Source organism: Mesoplodon bidens (genome assembly GCF_964165515.1).
Source record: "Mesoplodon bidens genome assembly, chromosome: 9".
NCBI lineage: Eukaryota > Metazoa > Chordata > Mammalia > Artiodactyla > Ziphiidae > Mesoplodon > Mesoplodon bidens.
Window position 1 is genome coordinate 28,280,373 of NC_138166.1, and position 18,509 is coordinate 28,298,881.

General features: G+C 34.6%; 1 protein-coding gene across 2 annotated transcripts in view; it reads right to left on the reverse strand.

Moving 5' to 3' along the window:
• SEMA3D (semaphorin 3D) overlaps positions 1 to 18,509 on the reverse strand; it is a 210,631-nt gene that overhangs the window by 40,548 nt on the left and 151,574 nt on the right. For both annotated transcript variants that reach the window (XM_081244741.1, XM_081244740.1), the window contains 3 exons: positions 6,585 to 6,699; positions 5,324 to 5,393; positions 2,178 to 2,322 (listed from right to left, as the gene is read on the reverse strand). In XM_081244741.1, coding sequence (XP_081100867.1) covers positions 2,178 to 2,322; positions 5,324 to 5,393; positions 6,585 to 6,699 — 330 coding nt within the window. The remainder of the gene's footprint in view (positions 1 to 2,177; positions 2,323 to 5,323; positions 5,394 to 6,584; positions 6,700 to 18,509) is intronic.

Genomic DNA, 18,509 nt, shown 5'->3' on the forward strand with positions numbered 1-18,509 from the left:
AAATATCTACAGTGTAAACACTTTGTATTTTGAGTACTCCCACAGCAAAGGCTGCTCTGTTTAACATAAGGAGGTGCTTCTTTCCTTACTGATGAAAACCCTCCTCACTGACATGTATGTTTTACTATTCAGGGGTCACATATCAGAGAAGTGCCGGTGTGCTTCTGAGCAGAGACATGTAAGGTGGGAGTTGCCTTTAGGCTCCCATGAAATTCACAGGTCTCTCAGGGAGAAGCAGGGAAGTGGTGACAGCAGCCACCTCTGCAGCATCTCCAGTCTACACTGTCAGATGTGATCTGGATGTATCAGCAGGTGGTCATTTTGATAATCAACTTCCTAGTATTATGATAATCAACTTCCTAGTATTATAAGAATCAACTGCTGTATATAGGTAGGGAAATAAATTTCTGTAATGAATGTGGGTGATTTCAACCCCAAATTCTTTCTCCTGTAACATCCAGATAATTAAAGATTTGTTTTTAATGGCCTGAATGGTCACAGTCTTTATTTTTTAGAATAAACATATGTAGAAACAACTCAGAGTATGATAGTCTCTGACAGTTAACCCCAGAATCCTAGTATGGTAAAATTTCCCTAGCTAGAGAGCCCTCTGAAGTTTTACCATCCTCCTCAAACAAAAAACAAACAAACAAAAGAAACTCAAACAACCTTCACATATATAATCATTATATATACTGTGTATATTCAGTAAAAAATCTTCCATGGAAGGGAAAAATAGATATAATTTAACATAAAAAGTTTTTAATGTAGTATCAAAGAACAAGGACTCAGAGCTTGGACTCTACCAACAAGATATCTGGGTTTAAAACTCAGTTGCATCACTCACTAGCTTTGTGACCATGGGCAAGTTACTGCACTTACCTGTGCCTGAGATAGCTCATCTGTAAAATGGCATTAATAATAATAGCATTTGCTTTATAGAGTCATTATAAAGATTACATTAAGATGCATAAGGCCTTTAGAAGAATACCTACACCTTATGTTACTGTTTAAAAAAAATAACAGAACAAGCAAGTACAGCTTTGATGTTCAAAGAAAATTAAAAAGTGAATATTGAAAATCATAATATTACTTGCAGAAAGTTTTTTCCACCAAAGTTGAGATTATCCTATAATCAGTTCAGAAACATCCCTGAAACATATTGAGGAATTATGAAAGGGAAAATAGACATGGCTATTTCATGGCTAAGTGTGGTTCCCAAATTTAATTAGGTTACATAACAGGAAGATGAAAAGAGAATTCAAAAAGCTTGGCTACCAGCTGTTTTCTCTTCAAGAACAAACATAAGATAAAACTCAGTAGAATTAGATGGGTTACATCAACGATTTTTCTGGGATTTTGATGACTATTTTGAGCTCTTAGTAGAAATATTCATAATGAATCCTAACTTTTTAAAAGAGGCATTTTACCTTTATATTAGGCCAATTAACTAATTCTAAAATATTTAAATAACAAACTGTTTTAATCACATCAACAAAACAAAAGGCTTCCATTTATAATGCACATACAGATTTTAAGTTGCAAAGTTCTTTCAAAACAGATGCAGAAACTCTGAAACACATTTCTTAACTGTTTCATTTCTGCTCTAAACATGGCTTATGCTATTTGAATAGAATTTTGGACTCAGAGCTTTCTATGTCTTTTCCACATCTAAAATATGCATATAATTCCAAGGTGCAACATAATAAAGAAAAGATAAATGCAGAACAAGAGAACAGATCATTTAAGTGAACGATTATAGCAGATGTAGTCTTTTAAAGGTAGATGTGGGGACTAGAAGACTCTTAACTACATGCAGAGCTGTATGTGATGAATAAATACTTATTAGCATTTCCTTCTAACTTGGAATATTTGTCATTCTAGATACTAAATCATTTTGATGATTCTATAGACATGTTGAGGATAAACACTATATTCTCAGAGTAGTCTGTTCCTTACGATATAGCCCATTGTTTCCTGTAGTATTTAAAATTCTTACTCAAATGAAAAATGTTAAGTTCCAGTGAAGGTCAGACATACTAACACATCACTGTAAATAAACAGTTATTTTAAAACCACAGTGCATGTTGCTGTGGTGAATAGCATAGTTTATTATAATAGGATTAGGAAGAGAATATGGACTTAAAATACTTTGATTACTAAGTATGGATACATACTGTACCAGGTCGGGGATAAGGAATTCTTCCATCATACTGCACCCAACGATGATCTGCACTTTCCTTATGCGCATATGGACCATTGAAAACTGCTCTGATGTCGGCCATGCTATACACACATACAGCAGAGCCTTTGAAGATGGAGCTGAAAGAAAACAACATGATTCAGTCATTCACTGGTCCATTTAGTGGACATTCACTGAGCACATGCTATAACCAGGTGCTGTGGACACATTTATTCTGGACATTCTATCTGACAGGTGCGGCAGACAAAATGTGTGTATGTCCTCAAGGAGCTTACAGCCAAGTAATCTTGAATAAGTTTTGATAACACTTATATTACAGGTAATTATAGTAAACTAAGCAAGCACACATATGGGTACCCAATACAAGGCTGTCTGGTAAGTTTTCAGGGAGTAGGCAGCATCTAAATTGACATCTGATAGACAAATAGGAATTACCTGGAAAAATTGGAGGATAGACAGGAGTATGCAGGAAAGAGTATTATATTTATTCACATGCTCTTGAATTTTATTTGAAGTTATTATAGCATAATGCCTTCTAAAGAACTTACAAAATCAGAAGTTACATTACCTACTTTTTTAAAAAAGGAATATTTAGATATATAAATAATAAATATTTATCTGTTTTCTTAAAGTGAGTGAATATCCATAAATATTGGCTATTAATGATTTCCTCATATAATTTTTATTAATTTTAAAAACGCTGAAATAATCTTTTTGCTCCTTTATGAATTTCTGAGTTTATGTATATAACTTATGTGATGCTTAAAATTAATCATGATTACACAGGAACGGGGCACATCTAATTAAGAAGCAGCAAAGCTCCATGGGAATTCAACAAATTTTTGCAAACTAATGATGGAAATTGTTAGCAGCAGCATCAGATATTTCATCTTGGTTTTATTTCCAGAAATTAAAAGACATTTTCTCTGAATCTAAAATTTTCAGTGATTCCTGTTCTTAAAAACAAGATCACACTTTACACTCTAAGAGACTTAACACTACACAAATGAGTTTAGGATTCACTAACATGAGTAACTCAATCATTAATCATTCTTGGAATGACATTAATGCAAAGCATCAGGAGCTGATGGTAAATAGGCAGCTGGGAGAAAACTAGCTGCTAAGAAGGGAAATGATGGCCCCATAAAAATCATATGACCTGCCTATGATACTTTAAAGGAACGATGCATCATGGTGTTATTGCAGATTAATTGCATCATGGTGTTATTGCAGATTAATTACATCTTCTCATTGGACCAAGGATGTGACTTGCATCCTGACATTACCTCAGTCTTCAGGGCAGCATAAAAAATAAAATAAAGTACACCAAGAACAAAGAGCTGACTTGTAACTTCACACTCTGGGTGGGCAAAAACTCGATAAGAGAAAAAAAGAACTATCTTGGGGCTACATTTCTCTGGCACACATCTATGTCTTGTGAGTGAAACACACAGTGACTTTAAAGAAAATTCTGTGAATGGAAAGATGCCAAGAGAACCAGGGCTGAGATACCTGACTTGAGTAACTACAGGCACGTGCTCTTCCTGCACCTTTTTAGTTCAGATATAAATGAGCAGAAACATGGAGTTCAAAATAGCAGCTTCTTAGGATATCTTCTCCAGTCTCATATTTAAATATTTCCACTCTAATTTTATACTTAACCAAATAATATTTTGTTTTTGATACATTCTGAACCAATAGTACATTTGACTTTATCCATAAGGTATTGTGAACTAAGTGACAGTAATATCTCAGAAAATGAACTATAATTTTCCCACAAAATATTTTAATAATTTATTCAAAAGGAGGCAGTAAGACCATTTGTCTAATATTAATACCAATACTGCCAATTCCTCCAATACTGATAGCAATATACATTGATAATGACCGATAGGAGCGCTATGGAAAAAGTGAAAAGTATTTCAAAGAACGTAACACAGGCAGTAGTAGGTAACAAGAATAAAAGTGCAGGGCTTCCCTGGTGGCACAGTGGCTGAGAGTCTGCCTGCCGATGCAGGGGACACGGGTTCGTGCCCTGGTCCGGGAAGATCCCACATGCCGCGGAGCGGCTAGGCCTGTGAGCCATGGCTGCTGAGCCTGCGCATCCGGAGCCTGTGCTCCGCAATGGGAGAGGCCACAACAGTGAGAGGCCCGCGTACCGCAAAAAAAAAAAAAAAAAAAAAAAAAAAAAAAAAAAAAAAACGAAAAAGAAAAAGAAAAAAAAGAATAAAAGTGCACTTGGAACAGAGTCAAATGTAAGTTAATGAATTAAATAAAATTAATATTAAATAAGATTAAGTGGGGGTCCAAATATTCTTTGAGAAAGCTTCATGGCTGCTAGGACAACTTTTAAGGAAGTCACAGAGCCTCAGTGACAAGTACAGGACAGTATTATGCAGAAAGAAGACAAGAATACAGGCGTAGAAATTAGGAAGATACTTTTAGTCCTAGTCCCAGTATTACTACTAATTGGCTACTCTTCTTTGGACAAGTACATGTAATACAAACTTCCTTTGCCTAAGTTAATAGAGCAGTGGTGATATGGTGATAATAACAGTCACACTTCCATCTTTGCAGAGTAATGGAGAAGTGCAAATAAGAGCATTTGAAGACATTTTAAAAGTCAAGACTCATCTCATGATTACAGCCTAGACAATGACTAAGACATGTATTTTGTTGGTATTACTTCTCTGTCATGCAGCTCAACCTATTTATTATGAATAACATATGTATGTGCCCTTGTATCCAGTAATTGTAGGCTAGGAATTTAGCTCACAGATATACTTACTCCTACAGGGAACAGCGTATGTGCAAGGTTAGTCATTGAAGCATTATGTGTACTAGCAAAGGACTGGAAATGATGCAAATGCCTAGGTACAGAGGACTAGTTAAATAAATTGTGTTAATCCATATAGGGGATACTTTGCTGGTGTAAAGAGAACAGAGACATTTTTATGTACTGATATTAAAAGATTTCTAGGAACCAATCAATGAAAAAGTAAAATTTTTTAAATGTGTGTTTTTCACACAAAAGGAAGGGACAAAAAGAACATATAAGTATTTTCTTACATAGATACAACAATTCTCTAGAAGGATTACAGGCATTTTTTTTTAACTTACCTGGTTGTGGTAAAGACTCCATATACTACAGGATTTCTTTCATCTCTTGTGGGGAGTAAGTAAATGTCTTCTATTAATGGGAAAAAAATAAATGATTCTACATTTGTATTTTTCAGTAACACGTTTGCTTTTTCTTTAATAATGAAATATTCCTGAGATTCTAAACAGTATATAAAATTAAGATAACAGTGAAAGTCATTACACTATGACATAAGAAGTAAGGGGAAAAGACAAGTTCTCACTAGCTGTGTGACACTGAATTGAACATTCACCCTCGAAGGTGTTTACTTCAATCACCTATAAATGGGATGGTTCACTTGATGATCTCCATGACTGTTTCCAATTAGGAGTATGTGATTTCATATAGAACAGAAACTAAAAACAGGTTATTTTTACCCTCCAGTGTTAAAAAAGTGTTGTCCTGTAATTGTGTCAACTTGTTAGTAATTCAATTACCTATTTGGTAATAATATGAAAATAGCTAGACTAGTTCATTCCTTGTGTGGTATTGTGTATTTAATTACTTGTGCAACACTGATACTAAAGTATATGTAAATAATATTCTTTAAAACATCATTTAAGAGGTGAGCATATTTATATACAGCATGAGAAATCATCCATGAATACTGAATATATAATTTAATACTGCAAATACAATACTGACACAAATCATTCAATGATATCATCATTTTTATACGGCATGGCAAAACCAAAAAAAAGTTCAAAAAGTAAAAGCTAATGATACTAACTTTATTTACAACTGAAAAATTCCTTCTAGAATTAGCTTTGAGAGGAGTAAAAAGGGGAAACAAAAGAGGAGAATCTAACGCTTCTCAGAGTATTCTTTTTATTAACGAGTCAGAGCGACAGAGTTCACCAGATCTCCAGGGCTATCCAGCAGAGGGCCTCTACAGAAAAAGGAACCCAAGTTCTTGCTACCTATAGCCAGTGGCTCCTTCCAAATAAAAGACCACATGAAGAATGGATGGGATTTGTAGTCCCAGAGCTAGTATCTTTCTGTCTCTTGCTGCAGTTTTGTTTCCCTCGTAACTTTGAGGACACTCACAAAAGCGGAACTTCTTCATTACGATTAACACCCAGACCTAGAGCACCTCCAAGTTCTTTGCGTGTGGGAACTTAGTAAGCACCACTTCTGCAAACTGTCCTGGGCTTTATAATCAGGCATTTGGGGCTAAAATAAATTAAATGCTGAATTACTTAATTAGTAAGACTTTTTTAAGAAAAAAGAAACGTGACTTACGAAGCTCATCAAAATGAGTATCTGCCCCATCACTTCCAGGAATTGAGCAAATCAGTCTGGCCTTGAGAAAAGTGGTCCATTTGTTTATCAGGCTGCGTTGTCCTCCTACATCATTCTGGGGGGGGAAAAAAAAAGAAAGAAAACAAAATAAAGATACAGATTTACCAATGATTCCATCACCAACTAAAACTGCTGGTTATCAAAGGCAGTGTTATTAATGTCATTGCTTTTACAAAGACAGAGAGCTTGAATATTTAAGTCCTTGAATTTTCGAAGGAGGGAAAAGGCAGTTTTGTCCTTCAAGATTAAACGCTTTTCTCACAGTTAAATGTGCAATGTATAACACCATAGCTCTGCTGAATGAGCAGATGCGTGCAAGCCAACAGTAAATAAGGCAGGCTTGGAATCGACTCCCATTTCTGCCAAGTTTTGCTCTATGACTTACAAAAGATTGTTTAATTCTTCAAGTCTCTGTTTTCTTATTGACAAAATATGATTAATGCCTTGAAATATGGGTATTTTGATTATTAAATGGAAAATTTTTGTCAAGTGCTTAGCAAAGGCCAGGCAACTTGTGTTAAAAAAAATGTTACGGGCTTCCCTGGTGGCGCAGTGGTTGAGAGTCCGCCTGCCGATGCAGGGGACACGGGTTCGTGCCCCGGTCCAGGAAGATCCCACATGCCGCGGAGAGGCTGGGCCCGTGAGCCATGGCCGCTGAGCCTGCGCATCCAGAGCCTGTGCTCCGCAACGGGAGAGGCCACAGCAGTGAGAGGCCCACGTACCGCAAAAAAATAAATGAATAAAAATTAATTAATTAATTAAATTTAAAAAAATAAATACATAAAATAAATAAGTCATGGAGATGTAACATACAGCATGGTGAGTATAGTAAATAATATTGTATCGCATATTTGAAAGTTGCTAAGAGAGTAAAAAGATAAATTTGCAGCCATGTATGGTAATGGACATTAACTAGACATTGTGGTGACCCTTTTGCAATATATACAAATATAAAATCATTATGGTGTACAACTGTAACTAATGTTGTATGCCCATTATACCTTAAAAAAATGAAAAAAAAAAAGGTATTCTTTAGACATTTAGCAAAACATAAGCATTTATACCAATTAGGTAGAATAAACAGGGTTATGCTGTTCAATAATTCACCATAAAGAGATATTTTTCTTATTTTTAATTTAATATGTCCCTGTGAACACTAAATTAATACGATTTTCTGTTTGACTCAACTAGATCTGCTATACTTATGATAAATAAATAAGGATGTTTCATGGTATAAATACATTAAGTACTTAATTTTGATTTTCAAAAATTACGTACGAAGCCACTATTTCCATTAATATATTTCCATTTAAATCTAAATTCTATAAAAAGTTTTGTCTTTCATGCAGTCTGTGTTCCATAAAGTTAATAAACAGTTTGCTGTCAAATTTCAGGTCTGAATATCTAGGGACTAGCTTCCCTGTGATTCTTTTATCTATGAAAATTAAAGAAAAGCATCTACATGACCACTCAAGACAGGAGAATTCAAAGTCGTATAAATAGTGGCTCTTGAAGAAAGAAATGGGGAGGAGGAGAGAGAAGGGAGGGCATGCAAGGTCATTGAGAATGGAGACCATAGCTGTCTTTATAGCCTTAACACCTCACACCAAGGGTGTACCGTGACACCCAGAGTGAATGGTGTTTAACATCCCTCTCTGCTAAACAACAGAAGTATTTTAAGTAATAGCTCTGTATAAATGAGTAATAATTATTACTTGCTTGAGTTGTTCTTTAGGTTTATAACAAACAATTTAAATAGAAGAATAATTTAAAATTTTAAATACATTCAAATTCAATAATTAGCACGAACTCACATTTGCATTTAACGAACAAAATAATCACACCTCATAATTTGCACTATGTCTCAGTGTTGCAAGTTTTAAATAACTCCAACTCAATGTGAACTTACCCTTGAAACCTGTGTAGCTGAGTTCATGTGTGTTGAAGACTGACTATATATATACATGTACACATAAATATACATAATAGAAACACAATGGTAACCACAGCAATTGTTTAGAACTTGGATAAACAAAAGACTTTTCTGGCAGTAGTACTCTGTCAGGGATACTGTTTAGAATTGCTAATACATGGTGATAATAGAAAGCAAAGTAACATCTAGTTGGATTTCTAATAGTTTTCAATTCTTAGCAGAAAATGCATTCTTATTCCTTTTATGCAGAATCTACTTCAGATATGCCACTAACATCCTGCTTGTCAGGTATTTATTAAGATCATATTTAATAATTAATGAATAGCTAAAAATGCAAAATAAAATTGACAAAAGTCTTTAGAAAAATATAGATAAAAGTATAGATAAATGCCCAATAAACTGAGTCTTCTCTGAAATTTCTTTGTTGGGAAAATGAGGACAGACCTACAAGGTTTAATACTGTCTAAAATTACAGGTGGATTCACACATGCAGAAATTGGTTCAGGAAATATTCTAGACGCTTGAAAGACTGGGGAAAGAACAACTGGTGAAACAATTCAGAAAAGTAAACTGGGGTAAGATCAAGGAAGGGTTTGATACCAGGTCAAAGTGTCTGCATGTAATTTAGTACACAATGAAGAATTACTAAAAGATTTAGTAATTAGCAAAGAAGTGAAGAAAATGAATATATATTTTATATAATAACCCTTTAGAAACAAACATGTCTGTAACTGCTCTTAAATTTATATTTTGTATATGGTGCCTCTATTATTTATCATTGCTCAATAATAAAAATAATATTTCAGCTAGCTATTAAATGATTTCCTATGTCTGCAAATGCAAAAGGCAGACTTTTCTAGACATGACTTTTATTTCTACTGCTAATATCCTCAGATCAGTTAATAAATATAAATCCAGATGTTAATACTGATGCTTCCTCCTAATGTAATCATGAATTCTATGTTAATGTACAGAAAGATCCCAGTAACAAAATGTGTTATCTGGTATTATTCAGAAAGAAAGAGATTTTTAAATAAATTTAAAAATACAAGATAAGTTATCTCCTCATCTTTCTCTTGACCCTTCATTTATATCTTTTTAAATTATCATACCTAGCCTCTATATGTTTTTATTTTAGCAGAGCCCTAGTTGTACTAAGCAGAACTCTAAAGTCTATTTTAAGGCATCTTCTTACGTATTTATAATATTTATAAAATTTTCATTGCTTATATTTGTATATTTTGAGTCAGTAATAAATACTAAAAAATAGTGTTGATTCAATATTCATAAAGAAATATATCAACTATCATGAATATAATACCAGGGCCCATGTTTGTTTTACTGCTTTACCCCTAGCACAGAGCAGTTATTCAAATTATTTTGCTAAGTGAATAAACAGATAATATCAAATATTTGCTCCATAACATCCCTTTAACGATTGTACATATTACTACTTCATCATAAAAACGAACAATCACATTCTCTTTTCAACACATTATTAGATAAAAGTGACAAGAAATGGCTCATTTTCAAACACCGTCCCTCTTTCTATTTGCAATTATCACCATATTTAAGACAAACCATGAAAAAACTCTATTCTATTAGCTCCAAATTTGCTGAAAAGAGGTTTATACTGTACCTGCATATTTTTTTCAGCCTGACAAATGGAAGTTGCAATCCTTTGAACAAAAGAATCTTTAAATGCTCTCACCTACCCATCTAGCTGCTGTGCGTGGCCTCTCAAGAAATAAAAAGATAAAAACAAGCACAAAAATCCAGGTCAAAGATGAAAGCCACCTGCTGTCAACAGGAAAACAAGTATAGTTTCTGGGATAATAGCTCTCAGGAATGGATTATAAGCATTTAATGACTGGATAGTAACTCTTACAGACATCCAGAAGCATGACCTGGGATGGCAAAGTTCAATTCACAAGGAGTTGTATTTCTCCTGCAGGGAAGTGTCAGTTGACTGACTTTGTGGACCAGCTCTCAGTCCCTGGATTTGTTTGCAAATCCACAAAATCCCCCCTGAGTACTTTAAGCCCAGAAGAGGGCTGAAAGGGAAGTAACCACTTTTGTACTAAACTCTCACCTCCTTGCTTATTTTTGTGAAATTCTAAAGAACACAACTGTCTCACTAACACTATAGATTTATTATTGAGATGTCAAAATCAGCAGCTTTTAGTCACTGGTCACTTTTGTGTGTCTCCACTTTATCACAGCTTCTTTGTGGTCAGATTGCCAAAAGCCTTGCCATCCTCTACACAAAGATGCAGATGAAAGTAGCAAAGAAATTAAATGTAAACAAGCCCGACCACATGTGTGCAATCTGGGTGGTGAGTGCAGAGGGTGCCTGTTTTCCCATTCTTTATAGCTTTTTATATGTTTGCAATATTTCTTCATTTTTAAGTGATTAATGAAAACAGAAAATTTTTAAAATGAAAAACAAAACACAAGTTAAAATCTTTGTGCAGCTTTAAAATAGAGTTAACTGTGAATCATTGGATTGGGTGATGGTAACATATTATGAAATACTGTGATCTTCTAATCCTGCTATCTCCTAATGGGGCGATCAGTCAGGAGGCAGGTTAATGGTGATTCCATTTTCCTTCTACTGTCATAGCAAACTCAAGTCCTTATAAATCTTACAGAGACATGTAGAGTAGCTACAAGCTGTGACACGTGAACTTTTATTGAGTGTATCTTTTGACCTTTGGGTCACTATGCTGAGTTCATCTGTTAAATGTGATTTTATCTCTATATACCATCCTCTCCAAGGATCTCTCAGCACTTTATAAATATTGTCATTTTCACCTTTATATTGAGAAACAGAAGGTCTTGGAAGTGTAATAATTGACATTTAGCTCCTATGCTCTTAAATCATGAACATTTTATAAATCAATGAAACCTCTAAGACATTTGTGAACTTGGTATATTCTATTAAAATAGAGATGTGCGTTCAGAAATTTGTAGCCATATTAATTAGTTTAAGTCGAAGGACACCAGGCTTTTCAAATAAATAAGTACACCTTAAGCACTTATAAAAAGAAAAAAAGCTTGATGGTGAAGTCAGAGGTTACAAATTCTCTTTTGCTTGAAATTTAGTTATTTTGCCTAATGGAGCTCTTCTGCATCTTTGTGCAGACAAGAGAAGGGAATTCCCTGAAGCACTTTAGAAACCATAATCTATGCATGTTTGTGCACCCCTCTCCCACATTCTAACCATCAATAACATTTAATCTCAAAGATTTTATCTTGAACTAACACTACCCACTTTCTTGTGAAGTGTGATCCAAATATCACAATACAAAACATTTGTTTTTCCATAACTGAAGCTATCACATGAGACAAACACACAGGCTTTCTACTGATCTTTTTTACAAATTAAAAAAAGATTAGGGCAATTAAATACTTTTCTTTGATTTAATGCCTGTTGTATTTCAATACATCATTCATACTCTTTATCTGATTTGTTATTTAGAATAACTGCTGTACCTTGCAGGTTTTAAATAATCTTGTGTTGAAATATATCTTCAAATCACCTAAAGACCCATTTGCACCAGGAAATTCTGAAGTAAGATCACAGCAACTGACATTTCAGAGCAATTGTTCAATGTACTTCTTCTCTCTGCCTCAATTTTCACTGAGTTATTTCTAGGGACAGAATTTAGAAACTCTGTAAACTTAATACAGATGGTCTATATGGGCTGTATAAGTCAATAATAATGATAAGGATAATCCAAATGCAGGATGGCCTATTTAGAAGCTTGAAACTATTATCATCATGTGGTAGAAACAAAAAGTCAAACCCAGAATAAGATTCCCAGGAGGCTCATTAGAAGGACATGTATATATATTAAAATAAAAGTCATATATATATATATATATATATATATATATATATATATATATATATATATATAATATGCTGTTATACTGAGAGGGAGAGCTTAAGTGAGGATATTTTAATACATTAAATGAACTCATGAAAGACAGTGAAGTTAAACCCACTGAATCAAACGAGAGAACTATGTTGTACTTTCTTTTTCAGCCTATGAATCTTCTTCAGCAATACGTCATAACTATATTTCATTTAATTCTTTGAGATGCAAAAAAAAGATGATCACTAAAAATAAAAACATAAAAGGAAAATAATAACGAGTCTTCTACTTATCTATTAATAATCTTGAAATACCTTAGCAGTAGAAGAAACAAAACTAGGCAAACTCAAACATCTCAAAAGGGAGAAGAAAAAACAAACAAAAAGCTTGTATGGCAGGTATTGCACACAGTGGTTTTTAAGGGATAATTTCTGAATAGACTTTCAAGGCAAAAATTTTTTTTTTCTTAAAAAGAACTCTAGTGTTTAGACATGACTGTTTTTGATTTGCCACTGGAGAATCGAAATGGAGAACATGTTTTTCTAACTTCTTCAAAAACTTGTAAAGATTATTAGAAATGGAGGACTTGGGTAATACACTGTGCTAAAGAATTCAGTGTCTAAGATTTAACAGATTAAATTTAGGCAAATCTAGACATATTCAGTGGTCTTTTTCAGGTAGGATCAGAGTTCATTAAATTAAAAAAAAGTTTTAAAATCTACGGCCAACAGTATTAATCCTTGCCTAGGAATTTCTGACAGGAAAACAGATGGAAGTGAAGCAAAAGCACATCTGTAACTTGTGGGCTCTAAATCTCTCATTTAGGTTGTAAGCAACAAGCTGAAAGCAAGCAAAAAAAACACAACTCGGGCGAAATCAATAAATACGGAAAGTGTCATCAGCCTAAAAACACAAATCTTCAAAGGCAGTAATTGTCCAAATAGGATCATATATCAAAATAGACAGTGCAAGTAGAATCAAAGCAAAGGGCTATTAATTAGATCCCCAGGCAAGTTATGTGAAAGGTCCAACCAAACTGAATTCCTGGCATAGACAAAAGGAAATACTGCAGAACAAAAAGAGAACAGGCATAACCTGCAGCTGTAATCTGGAGTGGGCTAGCATAAGTAACCTAATGGACAATGCTTCCAAAAATGAATAGAATCCAAAAATAATGCAAAACAAACTTGAGGCAGAAAGTTGCAAGCAAGCCCCACTGAAGTGACTGGTATTTACACACATTAACTTACGGGGTGGGTTTTGAAAGGAAATACACACAGACACACACACACAGTAATAAACATCACACAATCATAAATAATAGTATCAGAAAGGACTAACTTGCAAAATAAATAGACACAAATCTTTTCAGAGGGCTTATTTCATGCTGTTTCACCTACCCTTTCAGTCAGCATTTATTACCTCTCCACGAAGACTTGTGTAATTTACCATCTATGAGAGCAGTCCAGGGTGTAAGGTGCACCATTTAGTGCTTGAAAATATTGACTGTTCAAAGAATTATATAGCCTGGCAAAGACTTTAGAAAGCATTCTAGGCTAAACACCTTATTTTAAAAATGAGAAAATTGAAGAAGTTGTTTGACGGGAAAGTAGTGACACTACTGAAAAATAATTCATTAGTAAATGTGTTCTCCCATTTGTAATGATAAACACACTGAGTTTGAAAGAGATTCTTTGGATGAAGGCACTTATTATCCTGAGGCTGTCAATTATCTTCTAGGTCAGTTTCTTTACTATTTAGTGAATCTCTCTGTTCCTATCTCTTGTCCAAAATTTGCATTGTTCAAATTGTTCACATAATTTTCACCAGAGATGTCTCCAAATTCTTCTGACTCTATCCAGAAATAAGTTCTATCCTCAAAGTACAAATATCGCTAAAAATGAGGGCAAAGTAATAATAATCATTTTAACCTTTAAAACGAATGAAATACCATCTCTTCTCAGTAAACTTTGGTAACTAACCTGCCTCTCACCACCCCCCAGCTCCCCAAATATACACATACTACCACTCTTTTACTCCTAAGCAGTTAATTGAGCTGACTCCAAAAGTGTGTACGTATGACGTGTATATGTGTGGACATGATTTTTGCCATGTAACTTAGGGTGGTATGATCACATACTCACATTATTCACATGTCAATCTCTTAGATGGTTAACTGCTTGAAAACAGAAATCTATCTAAGTAGCCCTTGTTTTCCAGTACTTTCCTCTGTATCTGTCAATATCCAAATTCATATGATCTCATTTAAGCCTTTCATTTGCCTGGTAAAATAGTCATAGAAGAGATGGGTGTCCACATTTTCTAGGTTGAGAAACTGAGCTAGAAAAAAGTAAAGCAGATACATGTCTCTTTTTGAATTATGGTTTTCTCAGGGTATATGCCCAGTAGTGGGATTGCTGGGTCATATGGTAGTTGTATTTTTAGTTTTTTAAGGAACCTCCATACTGTTCTCCATAGTGGCTCTATCAATTTACATTCCCACCAACAGTGCAAGAGGGTTCCCCCTTCTCCACACCCTCTCCAGCATTTATTGTTTGTAGACTTTTTGATGATGGCCTTTCTGACTGGTGTGAGGTGATACCTCACTGTACTTTTGATTTGCATTTCACTAATGATTAGTGATGTTGAAACATCACATTAGTTTCATGTGTTTGTTGGCAATCTGTATATCTTCTTTGGAGAAATGTCTATTTAGGACTTCTGCCCATTTTTGGATTGGGTTGTTTGTTCTTTTGATATTGAGCTGCATGAGCTGCTTGTAAGTTTTGGAGATTAATCCTAGTCATGTACCACAATGTTCACTGCAGCTTTATTTAAAATAGCCAGGACATGGAAGCAAACTAAGTGTCCATCGACAGATGAATGAATTATGAACATGTGGCATATATATATACAATGGAATATTACTCAGCCATAAAAAGAAACAAAATTGAGTTATTTGTAGTGAGGTGGATGGACCTAGAGTCTGTCATACAGAATGAAATAAGTCAGAAAGAGAAAAACAAATACTGTATGCTAACACATATATATGGAATCTAAAAAAAAAAAAAAAGTTTATGAAGAGCTTAGGGGCAGGACGGGAATAAAGATGCAGACCTACTAGAGAATGGACTTGAGGACACAGGGAAGGGTAAGCTGGGACAAAGTGAGAGAGTGGCATGGACATGTATACACTACCAAACATAAAATAGATAGCTAGTGGGAAGCAGCCGCATAGCACAGGGAGATCAGCTCGGTGCTTTGTGACCATCTAGAGGGGTGGGATAGGGGAGGTGGGATAGGGAGGGTGGGAGGGAGACACAAGAGGGAGGAGATATGGGAATGTATGTATATGTATAGCTGATTCACTTTGTTATAAAGCAGAAACTAACACACCATTGTAAAGCAATTATACTCCAATAAAGATGTTAAAAAAAAAAAAGTAAAGCAGAGATGTAAGTCTAGATTTGACTTCAAGTTAACATTCATATCATTTGGGCAAAAGTTGTTGATTATATCCTTACTGCCAAAACTAATATGTGACTTTTAGTCATAATCTTACCTGACTTCCTTTTGGTGTGTGACATTACTGATAACTGCCTTCTTCTTGAAACCGTTTTTATCCCTGACTTGTGACAGTACTCTCATCCAGGTCTCTACCTGCTATCAAACTATTTCTTCTCAATTGCCTTTGTGGACATTTTCCTCTGCTTTTTCTTAAACGTCATTGTCCCTCAGGATTCTGTCTTTGCTGTTTGATCTTGTACTACACATCTTCCTGGGCAATTTCAGACATTTCCATGACTTCAAGAACTACCAATACACTGGTGATTTCTACATTCCTGAGTCTAGACCCTATTGAGTCTCAGGTTTATATTTTTAACTGGTTATTATGACAGCATAATCCAGAACTACATCAAGTTCAATATGTTCAAATATAAAATCTATGCCCATAAACTTTTTCTGGTGTTTCTTAAATATCAGAATGTATCTCTTTGTGCATTTTCCTAATTTCTGCCTTATCTTCTGGAAAGCACAGTTACTAACAGTATAGGAGTCTTTTGTCTACAGGGATAGTATCAAGGTCTTTGGAATGGGAGTGAGGGAGAATTAAAATGCATGGAGGAGGTAATAGGACAGGAAGTTGTTGCAGCCTTTTATGTACATCGTGGAATCAATACCTGCAGTTATTAATCAGTCCTAATTATGAACAGGAGAGATAAGACTTCTGAAGACTTCCGTTGAACTTTCGTGCATGTTTTAAAAGGAAACAATCACTATCCTGCTAATTTTCCATTTGTTTGTTTTGCTCCAGTCACAGTAAACCTCTTTTTATTCCTTAAGTGCTTTTTCCCACCTCTGAGATTTCACATGTGCTTTTCCTTCTGCCTGGAATATTCTTCCCTATCCCTGTCACCTTTGCCCTGCAATTTCCTCATCATTTTTATCATCTGATTCAAAAGTCACTTTCTCAGAGAGACCTTCCATATACAGTCTAAAGCCCACCTATTCTTCCTAATTGACCCTGTGATTTTTCCATTATAGCAATTATCACACCTTCCAGTTGTATGTTAATCTGTGTGCTTTCTTGTTTAATGCATATATAATGCACTAGGTTATAAACTCAGTAAGTACAAGTATGATGTCTTTTTAAAAAAAAAACTTCTATAAGACTACTGCTTAGCAATGCCATGTACAGGGTTAGTTACCCATAGATGTGTTAAGTAAATGAATGTTTTGATAGTCTATATTTATAATGTAGCCACTAGCCACACGAGGCTACTTAAATTACAATTAATTAAAGTTAAATAACATCAAAAATTCAGTTCCTTAGTCATACTAGTCATATGTCAACACTAACATGTCAACATGGCTACTATGCTGTAGAGAACAGACACAGAACATTCCCATCATTGCAGAAAATTCTATCTTAGACAGCACTTGTCTACACCGAGCAATTAATAAAAGAGTGGTAATAAATTAAGGACCTTTTAGAAATTGACACATACATTCTATCTTAGAAATATCTCTTGAACTTATATGTATCTCTTCATTCCTACTTTCTTTAGAGAACAACCTAACAGGTCTCCCAGTCACACATATTTCTCAATCCAGATGTATTCTTGAAATAATTAATTGCTAAACACCTATCAAGTCACTTCTCTTCCTAAAAACATTTATAACTTCTCATTGTCTACACAACAGAGTTGAAACTCCTTAACATGAAAATAATACTGCTTATCTTCCAATTTACCAGAATTTATGGGATAACATTGCTCCCCCCTACCCCTCAGGTTCCACTGACAACAAGATTTCCCTGTTTTTTAAACAAAATACACGCTGTCACAATGCTGCCTGAAATGCCTATCCTCCTTTCCTGTCCTTGGTGTAGTCCTCCTACCCCTGTAGGACTCAATTTTGGACCTTCACTGAATGCACAGAGTTCTCAGTCTGACCTCAATCACATTATATTGTGATTATCTGTTTACGTCTCTATTACCCTTACTGTACTCTAAGGTTTTAAAGAAAAGGGACAGTGGTTTACTTACCTCCCAGTGTCTAGTGTACTGCACTTTGCACAGAACTTATATTTTCTTGTTGTTGAAATAATGAAATGATAACATAATGAAGGAATGGGTTACAAAATTGAAGAGATTCACCCTTATCCTGTAAAAAAATCTTTGTTCATTTTATGTAAATTTTGCTTATTTCCAAAAGCTCCTCCCCACCAATCACTATATATTACTCACTCTAACAGTAATGTCTTTGACAGGTCAATAAAACAACTTTTACTTTAGTTTAGTAGCTGAAGACATAGGGAGCTCTTAAACTGTCAACAGTTTTTCATTGGCCTGAAGGTTATCAGGTAAAAATGAAAACAAACAATAATAACAAGAACAACAAAACCTTAATATTTCCAAATAAATAGGTAGTGTGGAAATATCCTGGTGGAACAAATAGTACAAAGGACTCTCATGTTACTGAAAAGCTATGTAAATTCAGTACAGTTACTCTTAACTCTCTCTAGCATGCTCTCTTCCTTCTTAGCTT